This window comes from Cavia porcellus, unplaced genomic scaffold (assembly GCF_034190915.1).
Source record: "Cavia porcellus strain 051 isolate PalLab524CR breed Dunkin Hartley unplaced genomic scaffold, mCavPor4.1 scaffold_6, whole genome shotgun sequence".
NCBI lineage: Eukaryota > Metazoa > Chordata > Mammalia > Rodentia > Caviidae > Cavia > Cavia porcellus.
Window position 1 is genome coordinate 8,782,860 of NW_026947489.1, and position 20,009 is coordinate 8,802,868.

At 49.8% G+C, this 20,009-nt stretch overlaps 1 protein-coding gene across 2 annotated transcripts in view; it reads left to right on the forward strand.

The window, feature by feature from the left end:
- Pcsk6 (proprotein convertase subtilisin/kexin type 6) overlaps positions 1-20,009 on the forward strand; it is a 179,864-nt gene that overhangs the window by 148,663 nt on the left and 11,192 nt on the right. The window contains exons 14-19 of one of the 2 annotated variants that reach the window (XM_063249917.1): positions 7,383-7,562; positions 7,725-7,763; positions 13,592-13,694; positions 14,918-15,114; positions 15,941-16,028; positions 19,576-19,679. In XM_063249917.1, the coding sequence (XP_063105987.1) occupies positions 7,383-7,562; positions 7,725-7,763; positions 13,592-13,694; positions 14,918-15,114; positions 15,941-16,028; positions 19,576-19,679 (711 nt within the window). The remainder of the gene's footprint in view (positions 1-7,382; positions 7,563-7,724; positions 7,764-13,591; positions 13,695-14,917; positions 15,115-15,940; positions 16,029-19,575; positions 19,680-20,009) is intronic. The other variant, XM_063249918.1, reaches the window with a different exon arrangement.

The following is a 20,009-nucleotide window of genomic DNA, read 5'->3' on the forward strand; positions in this document are numbered from 1 at the left end:
GTGTGTGTATGTACACGCTCACATCTGTGCGCCGTGGTTGTGCAGATGTGCCCCTGTGTGCTTAGGTGCCCCCTTCCTTACCCTCCTTTCCATGCCATTTCCTAGATCCCCTTATGGTCCTCTTTCCAGTTGCCATAATATGGACTTAAAGTGTGTTTGTAAAATCATGTGTCACGTTCATTAAGTATGAGGATTACTGCGTATTATGTGTGTAATATACACACAATATTTTTATTAACAGCTTTATTGAAATATAATTTGCATGCTGTAAAATCCACCCTTTTAAAGTGTTCTTGCATTTTTCTGCAGACAGAGAGGAGCCTTCTTCATTTCAACCTCTCAAACCTCTCCATTGAACTAACTTAACTACCGCCCTGCACTGCAGAGGGGGAAACTTCCCACAGGAGCACTAGACTAGAACATATTGACTTGATTTCCTAGGTCTTTCTGCTTTTGTGATATTTCAACTAAAGCATTTCTTCCTGCATGTTTTAGATATGAGACGTGGGGAGCAAATGGATAGATTCTTTGTTGTTAATACCTTCTTGTATGGCCAAGAAACCCTAGGAATGCAGAGTATTAGCTCACGGTCCTTCATTCAACAAACCCTTTCACCCACCCCTGTATTGCCTTCAATTATAAATTCTCTATTCAGAATCTTTAATGTTTAGTTCAAAACACTGGCAGAGAAAAGCTTCATTACTGCTGGTACTTTCCTGTTGGCAAATTCAGCCGTAGTCTTCCCTTCATTCTGATTCTTTCTCTGAATAATAAGAATAATCCTGTTTGCTCGGTAGGAATTTAATTCTTCGAGGGGCAGTGCTGCAGTGGAGACAGTGGATGATGATAAAGCCTTTCATTGGCAGCCTCTCGTGGCATTAGCTGCAGATTATCCTCTGCCTCACAGTGCCAGTCACCTGGCCTCTGCTGTTGACACCTGGGCTCCACGGGCTGGCAGTGTGGCCAAGTGTTTAGGCAGGTGGATTTGTGGTTCTTTCTTCTACATTCTCAGGAATCTGATGGTGAAAAAGCCAAAGAATTTGGACTTGGGCATCTTTTAAGACCTGCTCCTGGAAACCAAGGAATTCATGGTAATAATTGGGCTTTTGTCCACAGTAACCTTGAAGCGGCCTGCCAAGTATTGTGAATTCGTACTAATGCAATCTATGAATGCTCTGTCCAGAGCAGGAACAATGCTCTACAGTCCTGCTGGCTCCACGTGGCAGTTCTCTTGAGCGTTTCTCTCGCCAGGCCTGGTGGCCCTGGACGTGGTCTGCCTTCTCCTCTTCCATAGCTCCTTCTCCTCTTCCATAGTGTCCACTGGGTCTCATCTTCACAACCAGGGTACAGCCGTGGGGAGGGACCAGGTGTGGAGGGAGCTGGTCCAGGGGAGCTTCATCCTGGTGTGTGTGTTTGTGTGTGTGTGTGTGTGTGTGTGTGTCCTGAAGACTAGCGCTCAGAGCCTCTCCTTCCTCCGTGTCTCTGCTTTGATCTGTTGTGCCAAACGCTGATCTCTCAGCTTCCTGCCTCGGTGAAGCTGAGGCTGGGCACTGGGGAAGGGACCGTGCATAGGAGGTGATTCTAACAAGAAACTCAGCCTCCCAGGTGTCCTCTGGTCACTACCCTGGCTCTTTCGGACACAGTCCTCACACGATGACAAGCACTGTGTATTCAGAGCCTTACCAGCATCTTGTTCTCTGACCCTGTGGTTCCATCTGAGGGGCTATCCAGAGATAGTCATCCAGGCAATAGCAAAAATATTTCTGGCAACTGTACATTTTTTAAAGCACAAAGTAAAGTGTAACAAATGTTTTATTATAAACCACAGTCAAGAGGCTAAAGAGATGGTTACATTCATATAGTGAAATGTCTTCCTGTCGGAAAAGCTGATGTTTCGAATATGGGCTGCCAAAGCGAGCACAAGACCTTTATTTTTATTTTATTTTATTTTAAAGAGAATAAAACCAAACAAGATAAAACAGAATAAAGCCAATCAAAACAAAACAGTGAAAGTGATTCAGAACTTTAAAATAGGGTAATAGCAAATCAACAGTGGCTACCATACTGCCTCTTGTTATCTTCAAAATTGCTGCCCAAACCATCAGACATCTAAAATCAAACCACACAGAACAGAACAAAACCAACCAAAACAGAACATTGAATAAAACAAAACAACAAAATGGAGCAAAACAAAACAGTGAGAACAATATTGGATTTCAAAACCTAGACAGAAGGAAATCCCCCATAGTTGCTGTATTGCATACTGTTATCCTCTAAATAGATGTTCAGACTACTGGCTTTAGGCCTGCAAAGTCAATCGAATGATACAAGCATTAAGTTGTTTCTGTACCTCAGCTGCTGGCAGCTCCGCCTGTGTCCCTCTGAAGCAGCCATTTGGGGGCGCTCTTCTTGTCACCCACCCCATGCACTGGCTGGCTCATGGGAAGGGCGAATTGGCTTCTTGTTTTTTCTTCCCAGGCCCAGCGTGATTTCTGTCAGCTCCAAAACCTGATACTGAAAAATATGCATTCAATAAACATATATTCAGTATCTACTAGAAACTGGCCATGTACTGAAGCTAATGCAGCAGATCAGAGGAACATGTTCCCTAAAAACAAGGAACAAGGACATGAATAAATTCTGAGTGGGATTAACATGATTCATGGGAGGGGGGGGGGAGAAAGTGACATATTTTATCAAAAATACACATGCATAAAAATTATTCCAGGAGAAAATAAGCCAGAAAAGTCATAGGTAAATTTTATTTTCTTCTTTCTGTGTTTCATTATTTAACAATTCATCTTCTTTTTAACTAGGGAAAAATAACTTTTAAATTCATGCCATACATTGCATGCCATGAGTATTGAATAGTTATTTTTATGTCTCATGAAGACAGGAAACCAAAGTGACTCTCTTGGTTTTCTTAAGTGAAAAGAGCACTTACATACAAGAAAAAGGAGAGGAAATGTGTGCAAAATTGCCCTTGTCTAAACCATAACCTCAGGACAAGTTTCCAGATCACACACCTGGTAGGGAAGGGAAGGTCACCTCCTGAGGCACAGAGGAATCCGGTGCTTGGAGCGCCGTGCCCTCTCGCTGCAGTTCTTTGTGCTGCAGCGTGTAGGCCAGCTCTGCAGCTTGTTAGCCTGCCGCTGGCCCTTCGGAGGCCCTCATAAACACCTCGCAGATAGGAGGAACAAAACTGTAAAGCCGTGTGAGCAGAACGCTTTCTCGTGTCACTTGGGCTTGCTTCGTGGCTGTGATGTGCTTTTGTGCATCTTTGAAGACTCAGCACTCGTTCTCAGCAAGTTTTTTGGTACATTTCTGAGCTCCTACGTAGCATGCTTCAAGTATTATCAAAGCAGAAAGGTGTTTAGGTCTGCAGTCTGAAAAGATGCGCAACTTCTCACAGAAGAGAAATGCGGAGTTAACCCATCTGTGGCAGCTAGACTGGCAATCCAGCCACAGTGCCAGACTGTGAGCACACACATTCCTTTCCATGCCCAGTCCCACTCCGAGGGATGTGGCCTGGGAATTCACTTGCAGATTCCCAGATGATCTGTCTACCAGCTTTGATTTAACACTTAGGCGGCAGCTCCTATATGATAGTCCCCTGTTATAAGTGCCTTAGTGTCATTGAATTGTTTAATTTCCCTTACAACTCTTTGAGGTAAAATTATTACCAGCCCTAATCTCTAGATGTGGAAATGAGAAAATGGATCATCCAGCTAGGAGGAGGCAGAGCCAGGATTCAGAGCATCCACATCACTGAATGTCGTTGTGTAGCCAGGGCTATGTATGCCACATGTCACAGGGCCACGGCACTGTTTGTAATTGCAAAAGTTTGGAAAGAACTTAAAGCCCTTTCAATAGGAGATTGTTTAAGTAAGTGATACTGCATTTTTGCAGTATCCTGGAAAGGGTCTAAGCACCCAGGTACTTTGTTAACAGAGAAACAAGATGTACAAACAGCTACAAGATGTGTTAATAAAAGAAGCAAGGCAAACTCATGTTCATATTTGCTTGAGAAAGGATAAAACATTTCTGGAAGAATATAGGAAAAAGAAATGGAGGCCTGAAGTTCCCTATAGGGAAAGAGACAGTGGCTGGGGGATAGGAGACGGAGACTTTCGTACTTTGGGATTTTGAGGTCTCCTTGTGTATTTCTTATTCAGAAACATAAATCAAAAGCCTTGAATATTACTTCTTTTTAATGTTTCTTCTTTGGTCATGCAACTACTTTGCTTACAGAGTTTTAAAATTACACTTAAATGTTCATATGTGAACAGGTAAAACAGTAAATGTTGGTGGCATTTTTTAAAAAGCAGTCTGGCTGACTGTGGTGGCACAAGCCTGTAATCTCAGCACTTGGGAGGCTGAAGCTGAGGCCTTGCAAGTTCAAGACCAGCCTGAGCTACAAAGTGAGCTCAAGGTCAGCCTGAACTGCACGGTGGGACACTGTCTCAAAAAGACAAAAAAGTAAAAATAAAAAGTCTGTCCCCAGGAAAGTCTAAGAATGAAGTCGCATTTTCATTCTCAAGCGCCCACCTGCCCTCCAGCTCCCTCTTCCAAGGCCACTGGTAGTTTCCGATAATTCTCTCTCTCTCCCCTTCCCCTCTTCCTCCCCCTTCCCTCCCTCCCTCTCTCCCTTCCCCCTCTCTCTCCCTCCTCCCTCTCTTCTCTGGGAGCACCCAGTGCTGAGGGTGGAGCAGCCCCTTTTGCCTGCCCCCACCAAAACTATGTCCAAAAATAAGACTCTAATTCCAGTGAGTGGACCCTTTGTGGGTGTTTCTGGACACATCCTATAGGGCTGAAATAAATTTCCACTCAAATTACAGCCTCCAGAGCGCTTGGTCCCTACTCCCTGAGTCCCTATACGCCCACCTTAATCACAGCTCATCACTCAGTAGTTAAAGAGCCCAGATTCCTTTGTGGTTTTGAAATATAGATTTAATTTGATCCTTAGAGTTGAGGACAGAGACATGTTTGTCACCAGGACTGTGTTCTCTGCACCTGCCTCTGTGCAAAGCACCTCTGTGTCACCTTCTGACGTGTAGCCTAGGTTAGGAAATGTACTAGGGAGATGCATCCATGTGTCTCAAGGAGCCAGGTCCTTTGGAAGACAGTGACCTAGAAAATGGTCCAATCAGCAATGCTTTTGTTTTTTTCTGAGTTGAAAGACTTGTCTATATCTTCTATTGCTGGCTGGGCCAGAAGAGAGACTCAAGCAATTTAGGACCTGACGTGGAGCAATGTCTCAGTCAGTTTTTGGATGATGTAACACAATACTGCACCTACTGCTGGATATAATGAATGGAGGTTTGCTTAGCTCATGGTTCTGGAAACAGGTCAAATCACGATGCTGACATCAAGTGAGGGCTGTCTTTCTGCACCATATGGTGACACACAGCAAAGATACCATTTCTGATCTCTCTTCCTCTTCTTCTCAAGTCACTAATGCCATCAAGGGGGTCCTACTGTTATGAGATAATCGAGTCCTGAACACTTTCTAAGCTAGGGATTTAGCTCAGTAGCATAAGCGCCTGCCCAGCAAGCACAAGGTCATGAGTTGGATCCCCAATACCAAAACAAAAAAACCTAAAAAGTTGAACTATTTATTGGGCTGGGGAGTTAGCTCAATGGCTCAAGTGCTTGCCTGGTAAGTACAAGGTCATGCAAAAAAAAAAAAATGCACTTTCTAAAAGCCCCATCTACAAATACCATTAGCATAAATTTGAGGGTTACATCTCGAGTACATGAATACTTAAGGGACACATTCCTGTGGCAGCAAGCAGTTCAGGGGCTGCAAGCATTGGGGTCCAGGTACCTTAGCTGACCAGGCTGCTCATGTATCACATCATACAACCAGTTCAAGTCCAGCACCACTTTGAGCCACATCCGAGCTTGGCCTGGTAAGCCCCAGGGCCAGTGCTGTCCCTGATCTCTCTACTCCTGCCCACAGGCCTGTGGTGTGTAGGTGGGCAGGATCCCTCTATGCTGGGATTTAGAAAGTCCAGGAGACCCAGAATTGGGCACTGGCAGAGCTGCCAACGTTGCAGAAATAGACAATAGGCAGGTCTCTAAAGACAGATGTTTGCTGTTGACAGCTAGGAGATGGGAGCCGTTAGGATGAGCGGAGGTGACAGTAAAAACACAGCGCGTACCAAAGAAGCGGAGACATACTTCCTCCTGCCTAAAGCATTCTGATCGCCACAAAACCCAGTAACAGAAACCGAGGTAGAAGCTAGGGATTTCCCCAAATGAAACCAACTTGCAGCTGCCAAAGACACGTCCCCAGCTGGTCGCAGGGGACAGTGGTTCCCAGTGGATGTGAGCAGGTTTCACTTTGGTCTAATCCCATTGTAAACAAATCCAAAGAGGCTGGGCATTGGTGAGTCCCAGTGCAGGTCACACTGGGCCATGGTGCCCTCATCTGTGCACAGATGACAGCAGTGACCTCTCAAACCCATTGCTCTGCTCTGAATGCTGGGGATGCCAAACATGGCCTGTGATGGAGCTGGTCCTGGACACACATTACTGCGGCCATCAGGAGTTCACTGGGAAACTTCAGGCTGCATTTCCCACTTCGCTTTGCACTTGTGCAGACTGAGCCCTCCTCAGGCCCTTTGTTTCTACGTGGAGGCAGTGAGTGAAACAGGGTCCCCACTGGACCATCGCAAAAAGCTGGTGGCCCTTCCTTGAGCCGCTGTCCTCCCCTTCCTGTCTCCCTCTCGTTTTCTCCATGGTGCCCCACCGTGCCCTTCAACCTAGTGCTGTGAGGACGCCCTCCCTGCAGCCAGCAGGGACATTTGTGTTTGTATCAGCACCATTGCACCGAAAACTCCCTTCACCCCACTTGGGCTGTCTGTGCTCTGAAGTTGAGGATCCACAAAGCAGGGCCTCTTGGTACAGGTCGGGTGTCACATTTGCAGGCTGTGGACAAAGCTGTTAGCCAGCCCTGGCACCCAACTCACCCACTAGTTGTCCCCAGAGGGACAGGTGGCGATTGGTAGCGATGAGAGAGGCAGCACTGATGGTGTCTGCAGTAAGGTGAGAGGAGCTGAAGACGCTCAGAAGGACAGTGGAATCCAACCTCAGCTGGCCTTACTCCTAGTAGGGACCAGAAGTCGAGGGCAATTCAATAGCACAGGAATAGAGGGGCATTCCTGAGGTGCCGGGGAGAACAGTGCATCCCCTGGACTGTAGGTGCACCTGCTCAGCAGGTGAACAGGCAGGCAGATGAATGGGCCAGAGCCCTGCCGTAGGAGGAAGAATCAGGCAGCACCTGCTGCTTCTGCCGTTACAGCAGGCATTTGTACAGGCCAAGGCATGCACTGGTACATAAAGAGCTCCCAAGGTGACTGTGGTTTGGTGCCTTCTAGGGAAGCTGAAAGAATGGACCCTCATTTTGTACGGCACAGCAGAGCACCCGTACCACACCTTCAGTTCCCATCAGTCCCGCTCTCGGATGCTGGAGCTCTCAGTCCCGGAGTCGGAGCCACCCAAGGCTGCTGGGTCACCCGCTCAGGCAGAGATTCCCGAGGATGAAGAAGATTACACAGGTAATGAGCCTGCATCAAGAGGAGCTGGCTAGCCTCCTCCCCTGCTGTTTTTCCACTGTAGCACTCAAAGGTGGGGCCATTCCTGGCAAAAGGCGGGGGTTATGATTGTGTTCTTCCCTTGCCTGGAAATCCTAATAATGATGGTCGTTTGCACTTACACAGCTCCTCCCACTCAAGGCTCTCCTAATACTTTACAGACCAGTAAGTATACGTCAGACCAGTAAGTACTCTCCTGACCTTCGCAGGCTGGACACTGAGTCCCAATATGCCCAACCAGAACTGGGATTTGCCCATGCTTGATTAGCTGCCTCCAGGGACACCTCCTTGCCTCAGAGGCCTCCACCTCCCCACTCAGCTTCCTGGCTCCCCTCATCCCATCCACTTCTAGTGGCCAGAATGTGGAAAGGACCCAGCTCTTAACAAGAGCCAGAAAAGCTGGGTTCCAGGAACATGGCCAAGAAAAGAGCCAGTGGGAGAAAAGTGACAGCCACCAGGGCCAGGGTTATAGATCCAGAGAAGATGCTACCCCTAGACAACCTAAACGTCACAAAGCATATTTTTGAGGCACCTGAGAGCCACTGAAGTCCAAAGAGGTCTTTGGACACCTCCAACCACTGAGCTGATACAGTTTTTACATTTGGTTGAAAGCTAATCCTTTCTTTCTGAGCCATCTCACAGCAATTTGTGTGACAGTGGGTATTTCTGGTTGGGCATATTAGCTAAATATTTTGGCTACTTGATACATGATCGGTGACATCTAAGTCTGTGAGTGCTTTGAGTTATTTGATATCCTCTGGGGGAAAAAAATAACAAAATGGAGAATTCCACCAGTACAAATCAAAACATAAATTACGGTTGATTCCATCTTAAATTTCTTTTACCATTCCTTTAAAATGGAGCATTGAATTATGTATGGGCTAATCTGTTCCGTTTCCCCCTGTGATTTATAAACTCGGGCAAGATTCAGTAATTATTAATAAAGAACTGATTTCTTTTTCCTTGAAAATCTACTACTGACTCCAGCCTTGCATAGTGAAACTTCACTGCCATGCTGTTCTTCTTTCTGAATCACTTGGTCCATAGCAGCACAGATGGGTGGATACAGCATCAAGGTGGGGATGAGATGGGTTTCTGGCTCTTGGGGGGACCAGGAACAGCAGAACAAGCCCACCCAGAGACAGGACCGAGGAACAGAGGCAGTGAAAGAAGAGTGTGCCATAGCATGGAAAAAGGCGAGGGAGGAGGCAATTTGGAGTCTAAGGCAAGGTCAGGAAGGGTGTGGGATGGGACTTCTAGCATGTGGGGAGCTGGCCACGGACATGTGGTCCATTGGGTGTGATGTGGAGACTCTGACTGCACCCTGTGGACAGAAGCACAGTTGCCATGTCAGAAAGGGTCAGGGGAGTCTGATGGAACTGTGGTCCCCGGCCCAGCAACAGGGATGGGAGCAAATGGGGGCAAGGTTGTCTACTGTAAGGAAGAAGGGGTTCTCCAAGGAGTTTGGACACTGCATTAGTCCATCTTCTGGTGCTACAACAAAATACCTAAACCTCGGTATTTACAAAGGAAAGAGGTTTAAGTCACCGTATAAGAGGCTGGAAGTCCAGCATCAGGAGAGATCATCTGACCAACCTCTGGGGAGGAAGACATCCTGGGCTGCATCACAGAATGGCAGAGAAATGGCATAGTAGGAAACCAGCTACATATATAGGGCCAAGCGTGGGAGGTGGCCTTGCTTCGTAACAGCCTGCTCTTGGGAGAACTAACCCAGTCCCATGAGCTATGTTAATCTCTTCCAAGGACAGCACCTCATGGCTAAGTGCCTTGCATGAGGACTGACCTTTTAAAGATTCCACCCCCTCAATACTACACCCCCTAGTCTGCAGCTCAGGGACCTTTTAGGGACACAGTGAGACTATCTCTAAGCCTCACCAGGCACCTGGCCAGAGCCAGGCAGAAGAGCTGCCCTGCAAAGGGGGTGACCATGACCAACACCAGAGAGTTGGCCAGCGTCACTCCCCAGGAATGGGAGCAGAGGAAGTGGCTGGGGTCATTGTCCAGGCTGAGCGAAGGCCAGGGCAGTATGATTTCTAGAGCTCCTGAAGCAAAGGAATGTAGGGAGTCCTATTTGGTGGGGATGTGCAGGGTCATTAATTGATGAGCAAGGCCTAGAGAACAGGGGGACTGCGGACCAGGGCTCTGGGAAGGAAAAGTCCAGTGCCACAGTGGGCAGGGTGGAGCCCAGAGAAGAGTCCAGTGGCTACAGTACTGAGCCTCCTGGGACAGAGCTGTCTGGTGGCCACAGTGGAGGTGGAGGTGCCCCTGGGCTCAGCAAGCTCAGGACTCTGCACCTGGAGCAGGCACATGGGGGCTCCAGGCTGCGTGGGAAGAGCAAGCCCACAAAGACACTGGCAGGGAAGTCAAGACAGTTCCTGTAAGAGAGGACAGAACTGCCGTAAGGAGGGAGCCTGGGCTTTGGGAAAGAAGCCGTCATTTGAGCAAAGGAAGATGACTGGGAGGAGGGTGCCTGGGGGCAGTGTGACCATCCATACAGGAAGATGGGGCTCTAGGACAGCTCTGCAGGTGTGCAGGAGTTGTGTCCACAGCAGAACTGTGTAGGTCATGGGTTCCAGTCGTGACTCTAGTCACAGACACAGGGGCCTGAAGTCAGGACCTGCATGGTCACACATAGCGGTAACCCCAGTACTCAGGGAGGCTGAGGCAAGAGGATTGGAAGTTCAGCCCCAACCTGAGAACTTAGGAAGGCCCTGTCTCAAATTTTAAAAGGGCTGGAGATAAGCTACGTGCAGAGACCCTGGATTCAATGCTCAGTACTAAAGAAAAAGAACAACAAAAATAAGAGGCCAATCTTGGAATGAGAGCAGTCTGTTACTGTGCTGTTCTTATTAACACTTCTGAGATCAACCACAAATCCTGGCCCTACTCCAAGCCCCAGTGTTACGGGAGGTGCCAGGGGCACTTTTCCTGGATGGAGTGAATGGCAAAACTACTGCAGCTCCTGTTAAACCCTCCTGCGCCTCAGCAGCTCATCCATGCACGGAACCCCAGAGCCTGTCAAGAATGCTCAAGCGGCTACCCTAGCATTCATTTGTTTGTGTATTTTTTAAATCTTGGATTTGCTCCACAGAGGATCTGAGGTAGGGTCCGCTGGTAGCCTGTCGATGTCCGCTCCCGGCCGGCAGGAAGGACACACGACAAAGTCTGGTAGTGGACAACCTTTTCTTTTTATTTTCCTTCTCCGTACAGCCTGCCCTGGGTTCTCCCAGCTGAAGCCTCCTCTGGTCCGCTCCCCGCGGCTCCTTTTGTGCTTCAGTCTGCCCCAAAGCCTCTACCAGTCCGCTCTCCGCGGCTCCTTTTGGGCTTTTACTTCTGGGCTTCTACCTGGCTTCTTCTTCCGCCCAGGGGTGGCACCGGTATATATACGGGTACAGTGTCCAATCATGTTAAAGTAAGCAAGGCAAGCTGATTGGCTAACATCATCAGTTGCCAGGCAGACTATATTGTTGAGCGGGTTGTTTACGCGGTAAGCAGGAAACTAACATATTCGATGGGAGGGGTAATCTACCTCAGGCTTTGCTCTTTACCACAGGCCGCACGTCCGCCGCGCAAGGCGAGCTATCACAGACGCAGCTCCCAACAGTAGCCAGTCCAGGCTGGTCCTGGAAGACGGAACCTTCGTGCTAACAGAGGAAGGAGGAATTCCAATAGCAGGCATCGGTGCGGGTTGCAGCCCAGAGAGGGGGCACCTAACTCGGAGATGAGTTACAGCTGTACCCGCATGTTCTTGGGGTGTCTGGGAGGGCACAGACGGCTGGCCAGGTGGATTTAATTCAGGATTTTGCGTGAGAGATTTGGACCTGGACGTCTGTCTTTTAAAACACTTCAACCAGAGAGCGCCGCATGCCGGGAGGTCTGTCTGCAGAGACTTTCTAGGCAGCCTCGTCTCTTGGCTGGGCTCTGTCTTAACCTGGCCTCTGCATTCTGGAGCTCAGTGCTGCTGGTGACCTTCTTGCCATCCAGGAGTTGTGCTCCCCTACTGTGAGTGGACCCCGCCTGGCAAAGGGTACCTGGCAGGATGGTTGAAGAAACTTCCCACTGCAGAGAAGCCCCACAGGGATTGGAGTGGTGACATGCATGAGACATTTAGGACATTCTGAATGCACGTCTGCATTCCCCCGTTCCATCCACTCTCCTTTCATCCCGAAAGAAGACTTTGGGGCACCTGCTCTGTCCTAGATGTCGCTGCCAGCACTAGGTAAACAGCAGTGAGCAGGCTGGACTAGATCCTGCCTTCGAGGAGCCTGTGCTTCGAAAGAGGGGGACAATTCGTTGGTCATCTCCGTGTCACTCCCAACCCCACACCCACCCAGTCCCCTCCGTGTGATGGAGGAAAGCACTGACTTTATCAAGGAATTCCCGACAGACCTGCCGCCTGCCTGGGTCCCAGGGAGAAAGCACTGCAAGGGAAAGAAAGACAGATCTTTATGTCACTGTGTCAGCAAGGCCACTGCAGGGCTGAGCCACCTGGAGAGAAGACAGGGCCCCCATGGCTAAGCTCCTGTGTTTTGGGCTCAATGGGTGAATAAAAACAATGATATGGTGAAGCAAGAAGCTCTAAGGTCTCCCCTGTGAATGATCCTGGATTAGATGGACATGAATCCAACCAGATGAGAATTAACTCCACAAGAGTAGAGCAGCGTGGAGGGAGGAGAGGGCGTGGCTCGGGGCCAGCCTTGGAAATGGGGCGTGTCTGGAGCCCAGGCACCAGCAGTGAGCAGGAGGAGAGCATCCCAGGAAGAGGGCTTCGCAGAAGGAGCAAGGCACATGGGCCCCAGAGTGAAATCCTGGGCCGTGTCCACAGCAGTGGACCTTCAGGAGGGCGGCAGAGTGATTCAAGCCTAACGCCGGACACACTTGGAGAGTCTTGAACATGAATGAAAAGGGCTTTGTATGCTTCAGCAAAGACCCATTGTGGGCAGCTGAGAATGAGGACTTTTGTCCTTCCCTGTCCCTGAGAAATGTGGGTGGCCAGCACGTTAACTCCTCTTCGCTTTTGAACTCCTTCCCCACTCCTCCAGCAACTCAAATTTTGCAGATTGTTTTTCATTCCAAAGCCTCAGAAACCTTCCTAATGCCCGGCTCAGCCCCTCCCTGTGTCTTCCGACAGCTATCTGACAGGTTTTCCTGGGCCACCTCCTCACAGGAGGCAGAGTCCCACTGCAGGCCAGGACGGGGGACACCGGCAGCCTTGCCCCACTCAGCCTGAGGAGCAGCCATTCAAACCTCCTTCATCCTGGTCCCTACCTGGGGTAGGAGGGCCCAAAAGGAGCTATTTTCAGAAATCCACTTAACCCCCTGCATTCTCTCTGTCACTTAGATCACAGTTAGAAATCAGGGTGCATCGTCATACTTGGTGACGTGAGGAAACATCTGATTTGTGTTGCTTTGTTCTTCACAATGGAAATGAGAGAGTTGGCTCATCCTGCGTAATGACCTGATGATACAAAGGAAGAAGCCTAACACAGTGGCTCCTGGCCCTCTGTCCCAATCCCCTGAGATCTCCTGGTCCCCATCTCTCCCTCACCTTGGTACCCTGTCATTTGCTGTATTACATGTTGTCATGCTATTGACAGATGTGTCCAGCTGGTAGCCCACAGGCTGCTTACCTACTTTTTATTTTTAATGTTATAACAAATATTATGAGACAGTTATGCTGCTTATATACATTGACTGTACATTGTATATGTGATCCAAGACAGTTCCTAAGCCAAAAGGTTGGACACACAGGGTGAACCTCTGATGCTGGAGTCCAGGTGAGACTCTGTTCCCAGATGTGACCCTGTCCCAAGGGGCACTGCTCCAGCCTCAGAGTGTAGACATCCAGCCCCTGCAGATGGCACCTCTTGAAGGACCCTGCCCACTGCAGTACCCTGACACAGGGACCCAGGGGACCAGATGTGATGGCGAAAGCATCTCTCTGGATGAAAGGAAATGCTTGTTTCTTTAAGGTGTGTGCCATCCGGAGTGCGGTGACAAAGGCTGCGATGGCCCCAATGCAGACCAGTGCCTGAACTGTGTCCACTTCAGCCTGGGGAGCTCCAAGACTGGCAGGTAATGAGCTGGGGCTGCCCTGTGCACGTCCTGGAGCCCCACAGCATAGCACCAAAGTAGCCCATTCTGAACACAGCCTGATGTCCTGGCTGGGACTTAATGTAATACCCCAACAAAAAGATCACATTGACATTAACTTCTGTGGGTTTTTTTTTTTTTAATTTTAGTGATTCTTTTGTTCTTATCACACAAGTAATATTTGCCATTACTGAGAAATCAGATACTCTGTCGCTCTGGAGGTCACAGTTATAAAATGCTGTGAAACAGAGATGGAGCCTGTTGAATACGCAGGCCTCCCCATTGGGGGGACCAGAAACAAAGGTGAATCTGGGGCCCCACGCTGTCAGCCCCACAGGGCTAACTGGGCTACCATGGCTCCTGAGCAAGCTGCAGCCTCTGGCTGGGTGTGGGATTTTCCTGACAGCTCCCTAGAAAGCCCAAGGAGCCATGTGCACTCTGAGGACACTGTCCGGTCCATCCTGAGCCCTAGGCACAAGGCTGATGGCTCTGGCTTGGGCCGGACCCCTGAGACTACCTGGCATGTGTGTTTGTAGCAGGAACTCAGCTCCTCTCGCTTTTGACATTACCATATTCTCCTGCTTCCCTGCTGGCCTCACGGGACATGGCTGTCTAGTCCCCCATTTACCACCAGCCACATGCTGCACACAGCCAGCTGGCAGCCCAGGGTGACCAGACAGGGCACTCACTGGGTGATAGCCCTGAAAGCTGCTGGTTGACAAACCCACATGGGCCTGGCAGAGGTGCAGGTGTGGCCTGACCAGTGTCTCAGGGTCCCTAGAGAACACATTGAACATAGCTCACCTTACTGCCCCACGAGACAGTCTCCTCTTGGTACCCACAGAGAGTTTTGCCACAGCCGGGAGTTCCAAAAGTCAAAGACTGACATCACAGTGCCCACAGAAAACCAGACAGCCCAGCACTTCCCACCAAGGAAAAGGTGTCCTCACCTAGCCCTTAAACCTCCACAGTGCACTCAGGAACCTTGTCTGCCGCCCTTAGCAAGACAAAGGGCACCCATGGCTCAACAGTCTCCTTCGGGCCCTTGTGACCCCAGAATTTTGTAATGGGGGGCAGCCAAGCTCTGAGGAAATACCTCCACACAGCTGCCCTACCTCAGCCCAATGCTGGGGCCAGAGGAAACACAGGGTACACTCAAAGCCAGGGTGAGTCCGAGAGGCCCTCACCCATATCTGTTCCCACAGGAAGTGTGTGAGTGAGTGCCCCTTGGGCTACTTCAGGGACAAAGCAGCAAGGCGCTGTCGCAGGTGTCACAAGGGGTGTGAGACGTGCTCCAGCAGGAGCCCCACTCAGTGCCTGTCTTGCCGCCGCGGGTTCTACCATCACCAGGAGATGAGCACGTGTGTGACCCAGTGTCCCGCTGGATTTTATGCTGATGAAAGTAAGTGACAGGTCCTTGCGCACAAGACTGTATGAGCCAGCTCCCCTCTTCTGGTAGACTGTTGCTGGCCCTCTACTGAGGACCTTTCACAGGGCAGAGGGACAGTGAAACAAAGCGCTCACACCAGCTGTGCTGGCACACACCTACAGTCCAACACAAGCCACAAAGGTTGCCACGAGTTCTAGGCCAGCCTGGACTACATGCTGAGAACTTCTTCTTCTCATAAAGGGAGGGAGAGAGGGAGGAAGGCTGTTTCCCCTAGGGAAAGACATCTAAAGTGATTGGATACCCAAATTCTGCAGTGGGGAACCAGAGAGTGAAGCAAGACACATGCCTTTGCAAACCCCTGGGCCAGACCTGCTTCCAGGGCAGAGGCTTCCCCATTCCCACCCCCTTCCTGGGCAAGAATCACCCACCACAGTCCTGCTGCACATGTGTGATGCCCCCGTGGTCCCCAGGAGGCTGCCCCAAGATGTTATGAGCAGACCTCAGCTCCCAGGCACATGGTGGTACCTGGTGAGGGGCCAATGTGAACACCTTAGATAATAGCTTACGTAAACACAGGGGACACTGAGGGACCAGCTTCCTGCCTCACTGTGTGTTGCCCCAAATCTTCAGCAAACAGCCCTGTGAGCTCACTGGTGTGGGGAGGGAGGGTCGCAGCATCCAGGCCACCATCACGTTTATAAAGATTTGAATCTGATCAACTCTATGCAGCCAGCCAGGAAGGGGCTTCAGTTCCCTTCAGTGAGAGGAACCAGGGCGTCTCTCCTAGCCTTGGTCTGATTCTCACCACGCCGCCCCTCTTCTTTCTGTTTTTCTCCAGGTCAGAAACACTGCCTTAAATGCCACCCAAGCTGCAAAGAGTGCATGGATGAACCTGAAAAATGTACCATGTGTAAGGAAGGATTCAGGTAACCCCCTCAGCCCCGAAGAATGTGCAAGTGTTATTGTCACTGTTGTTTTGATCTGTTTCACAGCACCAGGACTGAGCCCAGGGCCTTTACACTGAGCTACACCCCCAAAACTTCATTTTTTCTTCTGAGACAGGGTCTCACTAAATGTCCCTGGTGGAACTCAAACTTGTGATCCTCCTGTTTTAGCCTCCCTGAACAATAGGATTATAGCATGTGCCACCCTGCCTGGCTTGATATTTTTTCCATTACAGGGGATTGAACCTTAGGTCTTGCAGGTGTTCCACCACTGGACTCCCTCTCTCACTATCTTTATTTTGAGGCAACTGTTCACTAAGTTGTCTAGGCTGGCCTAGAACTCATGATCCTCATGCCTCAGCCCTTCAAATAGCTGAGATTAGAGGCATGCGCTAGACTGCCCAGCTAGCTCCATAGTTTTTGCTTAGAATATTTTGAATTGTTTGTTTAGCCCATTTAATGCAACCAAATTACATTTGGTGCAGTCACATATACATTACCAGTGACTGTCTAGACACCTAGAGAGCACTCTACTGAAATTATCCTGTGGACTCTCCCACAGCAGAGGGTCTCATACTGTGCTCTGCACTGGAAGGAACAGAGGGAAGGGGTTGGCAAAAACAGCGCCTCTCGCCCACAGGAGCACAGGAGTCACCCAGGAATCCTGTCCATGTGCAGATTGTGATGCGGCAGCTCTGGGTGAAGGCTGAGACCAGTACTTCCAGCAGGCTCCTAGGTGAGGGGCACCGCAGGTCCAGACAGGGCAGTGTTTATACAGTGGGGCCCCTGAGGCTGCCGTGCACTTCTCCGGCCTGGTCCCTCCCAAATGCTACCAGGGCTGGAATTCACCATAAAGGTGAAGTGTTCTGGAGTAAGGAAAAAGGAAGAGAACTTACTGCGCCTCCATTCTTAGTCAGGTGTTCTCACCAGTGTCGGCCCAGTTAATCTTAGCAGCAACCGAGGACATCAATATAAATGGGAGCTCGGGAGTTTCCCAGGGGAAACTAGGTTATTGCCTCAGTGATTTTGCCTTCAGCCTGACCATCCTTCCAGATCACAGTCCTGCGGGAAAAGAGAGTGCCAAGTACCTGGGCGTTTGCAGGAGGACCCCAAAGTGACCTTAAACCTGTTGGTTGGACAGAGTAGGTTGGATGAGCTGGCCCCCAAAGACAGAAGTGTTAGGGGAGGAAGGAGGCATTCAGGTGGTGGCCGTGGCTTCTGTGTCCCGTGCCCTGCTGGCCAGGCAGTCAAAAGTGATTGTTACTTCTTTCTGTGGCCCTTGTCCCTGGGATAACTGCAGTGTCCAGGAGGGAAGGTCCCATGGAAATCTTTTCCCAGCAGAGAAGTGCTGGCAAATCCCAGGGAGCCTGTTCTGACTCCTGTAGGGGAGAGTAAGTCAGATCCTGGGTTCCAGAAAGGTGTCCTGGGGAGAAAGTGCCTCTGGGGCAGTGGCCATCCTGGCACCGCTCTAGGACCCGTGGCCCCAGCTGTGATACATTTTCAGAGAAGCATGCAGACTCTGAAAGCATCACCAGCCGTAATCCACAGCAAGCTTCCTTTTATTGCTCAATATCCTCATAAGCTGTGACTTCAAATCATTGCTCTCGAAGTAAAGCATGAGAGAGCAGTCGAGCCTCTGCATCCTGGCCATCCATCTCTTTAGGGGATAAACGCAGGCAGGGTTCGCAGGGGAGCATCCGTTATTAAAGATATGATGTAATGGCTCCCCTTGACGGGCCTGCCACCATAATGAGGCTGAGCCCTGGTGGATATCCACCATTGGTGCAGGGAGCTGGCGGGCCTGCAGACACTTCCTACTACATGCAGCTAGGAAAAGTCAGAAAAACCAGAGTGTTTTTCCCGCCCTCACACAGTCAGCACAGTACACTTCCGTCCTGGTCACCAAAACACGTATGGCTTTTCCTTACCTAAGCAATGTGGTTCTCCAGTGGACTCCAGTGGAGGGCCTATAACCTAACTCAGTTCTGTCTCTGTCTACTAAAGATGACGTCAGGTCTCATGGGTTGGAGGTTTATTTCCCCAAGTTCCCCTGCTTCAGCTGCCAATCACAAACCCCAGGCTGTAAATCATACTTCTAACCAATGAGAGTTCCCACAACCTTCTTGAATTAAATGAGTTACTGTACTGTCACAGAACTTAGGGAGAGGTCTTACCTTTACACATGTATTACAAAGCGTGTACAAAGGAAATAGGTGAACAGCAGATGGGATAATAGGACGACATTTGTAAGGTCCACAGCATAAGAGCATCCATCCTGTGAGATCAGGACACATTGCCCTCCCAATAGGAAGCGTGTTCTGGATCATTGACCTGGAAGCTCTGTCAATTCTGCCCTTCACTATGGGGACCTGAGTTGTATCATTGGCCTTCAGTGTTCAACTTCAACCCCTCTCCCCTGCTCTGAGATTGGGGTTGTCTGGCTGAAAATTCCATCCCTCTGATTATATAGTTGATTCATTTGGCAACCAACCCCTATCCTCGGGCTCCCCGGAACCCCGGCCATCAGTCAGCTTATTAGTGTGGGAAAAGACACTTATCGCCGTATTGATTCCAAGGGTTTTAAGAGCTGTGTGTAAGATGAAAAGCCAAATACAGATCCCTAATTATAAATCACACTATTTCAGAAGGTTTCTGAGACCTGACAGATGTACCCCAGAGCACTTGTTTGCTATATTTAGTGGCAAGCCCATTCTAAGCGTGTGCATCAGATACAGTATGATCTTGGAAACTAAAGAAATCGTGGTAGCTGACATTTATTTACTCTGCAGGTGCCAGACACCAGTTTCATGTATTTGCTTAGTGAATTTCCCCAAGCACTGTTCAGTGGTAGGAGCCAGTTAGCAGGAGGAGATGGAGGTGCGGAGAGGTTTGCTAGCTTGCCTGGGGTTGCACAGCTGCAAAGAAGTGGAACCAGACTTAGTATGGGTGGTCCAGCTCAGTCTGCATCCCTGTGATGCCTGGACGCAGCAAAGGGGGGCAGGCTCTAATGGGATAGAGAGGAAGGTGGGAGCTACAATGGGTTGGCCTGCCAGCTCCCAGAGATCTGACGTCAGCTTCAGGGTGGAGCTGAGAAGTCTTCCAGCAAGGGAGAAGCAGGCCTCAGGGTCAGGCTTGTGGTTCACACCCTCTTCGCACGCCTCGCACACTGCTAATGCTGCCCCCTCGAAGGGGACTTAGGTCAAAGACTGGGCCAGTATGGCTCCAGTGGTACCCCCGCACGCTCCATTTCTCCTTTTGGGGTTAGATTGGGTTTAGACACAGCAGTGAAGAGAAGCCAGCACAGAGCAGGAGAGAGGCCTTGGCCTCTGTACCAGGACCAAAGCCCGGAGATCTCCAGTGAGCTCAAGGACAGCTTTGCCAGCTTCAATTGGCTCGGATTCTTCAATGACACAAAGCACTGTGCTTCAACAACTTTCATTTCCTCCCAGAAAGGCATTTGAGGGCAAATCATAATTTAATTAGGCTTTTGAAACGGATGTGAGAATGAGCCTGTTTTTCTTCCGGACAGCCTTGCACGGGGCAGCTGCATTCCAGACTGTGAACCGGGTACCTACTTTGATTCTGAGCTGATCCAGTGTATGGAATGCCATTCCACCTGCCGAACCTGTGTGGGTGAGTTCATGGCCCGCAAAGGCCTTTGTTTCCTTAGAAAGTTACATCCAGGGTTACCAAGGCAGATAGACTGGCTATCTGATATTAAGAAAGCTTCTTGTGGCCTTCTCTATTTATTACAGCTTTAAAACACAAAGGCCAGGGCTAGAGATGCAGCCAGTGATAGAAGGTTCGCCTAGCATACACAGAGCCCTGGCGGTGGTCCGTCAGTACTACAGGAAAGAGAGACAGAGGGAAAGGGAGGGAAGGGGAGAAGAAAGACTGTAAAAACACGATACTCTCCCAGGACTGGGGTTGGGGAATGAAGAGCTATTTTTTAATGAGTACTAA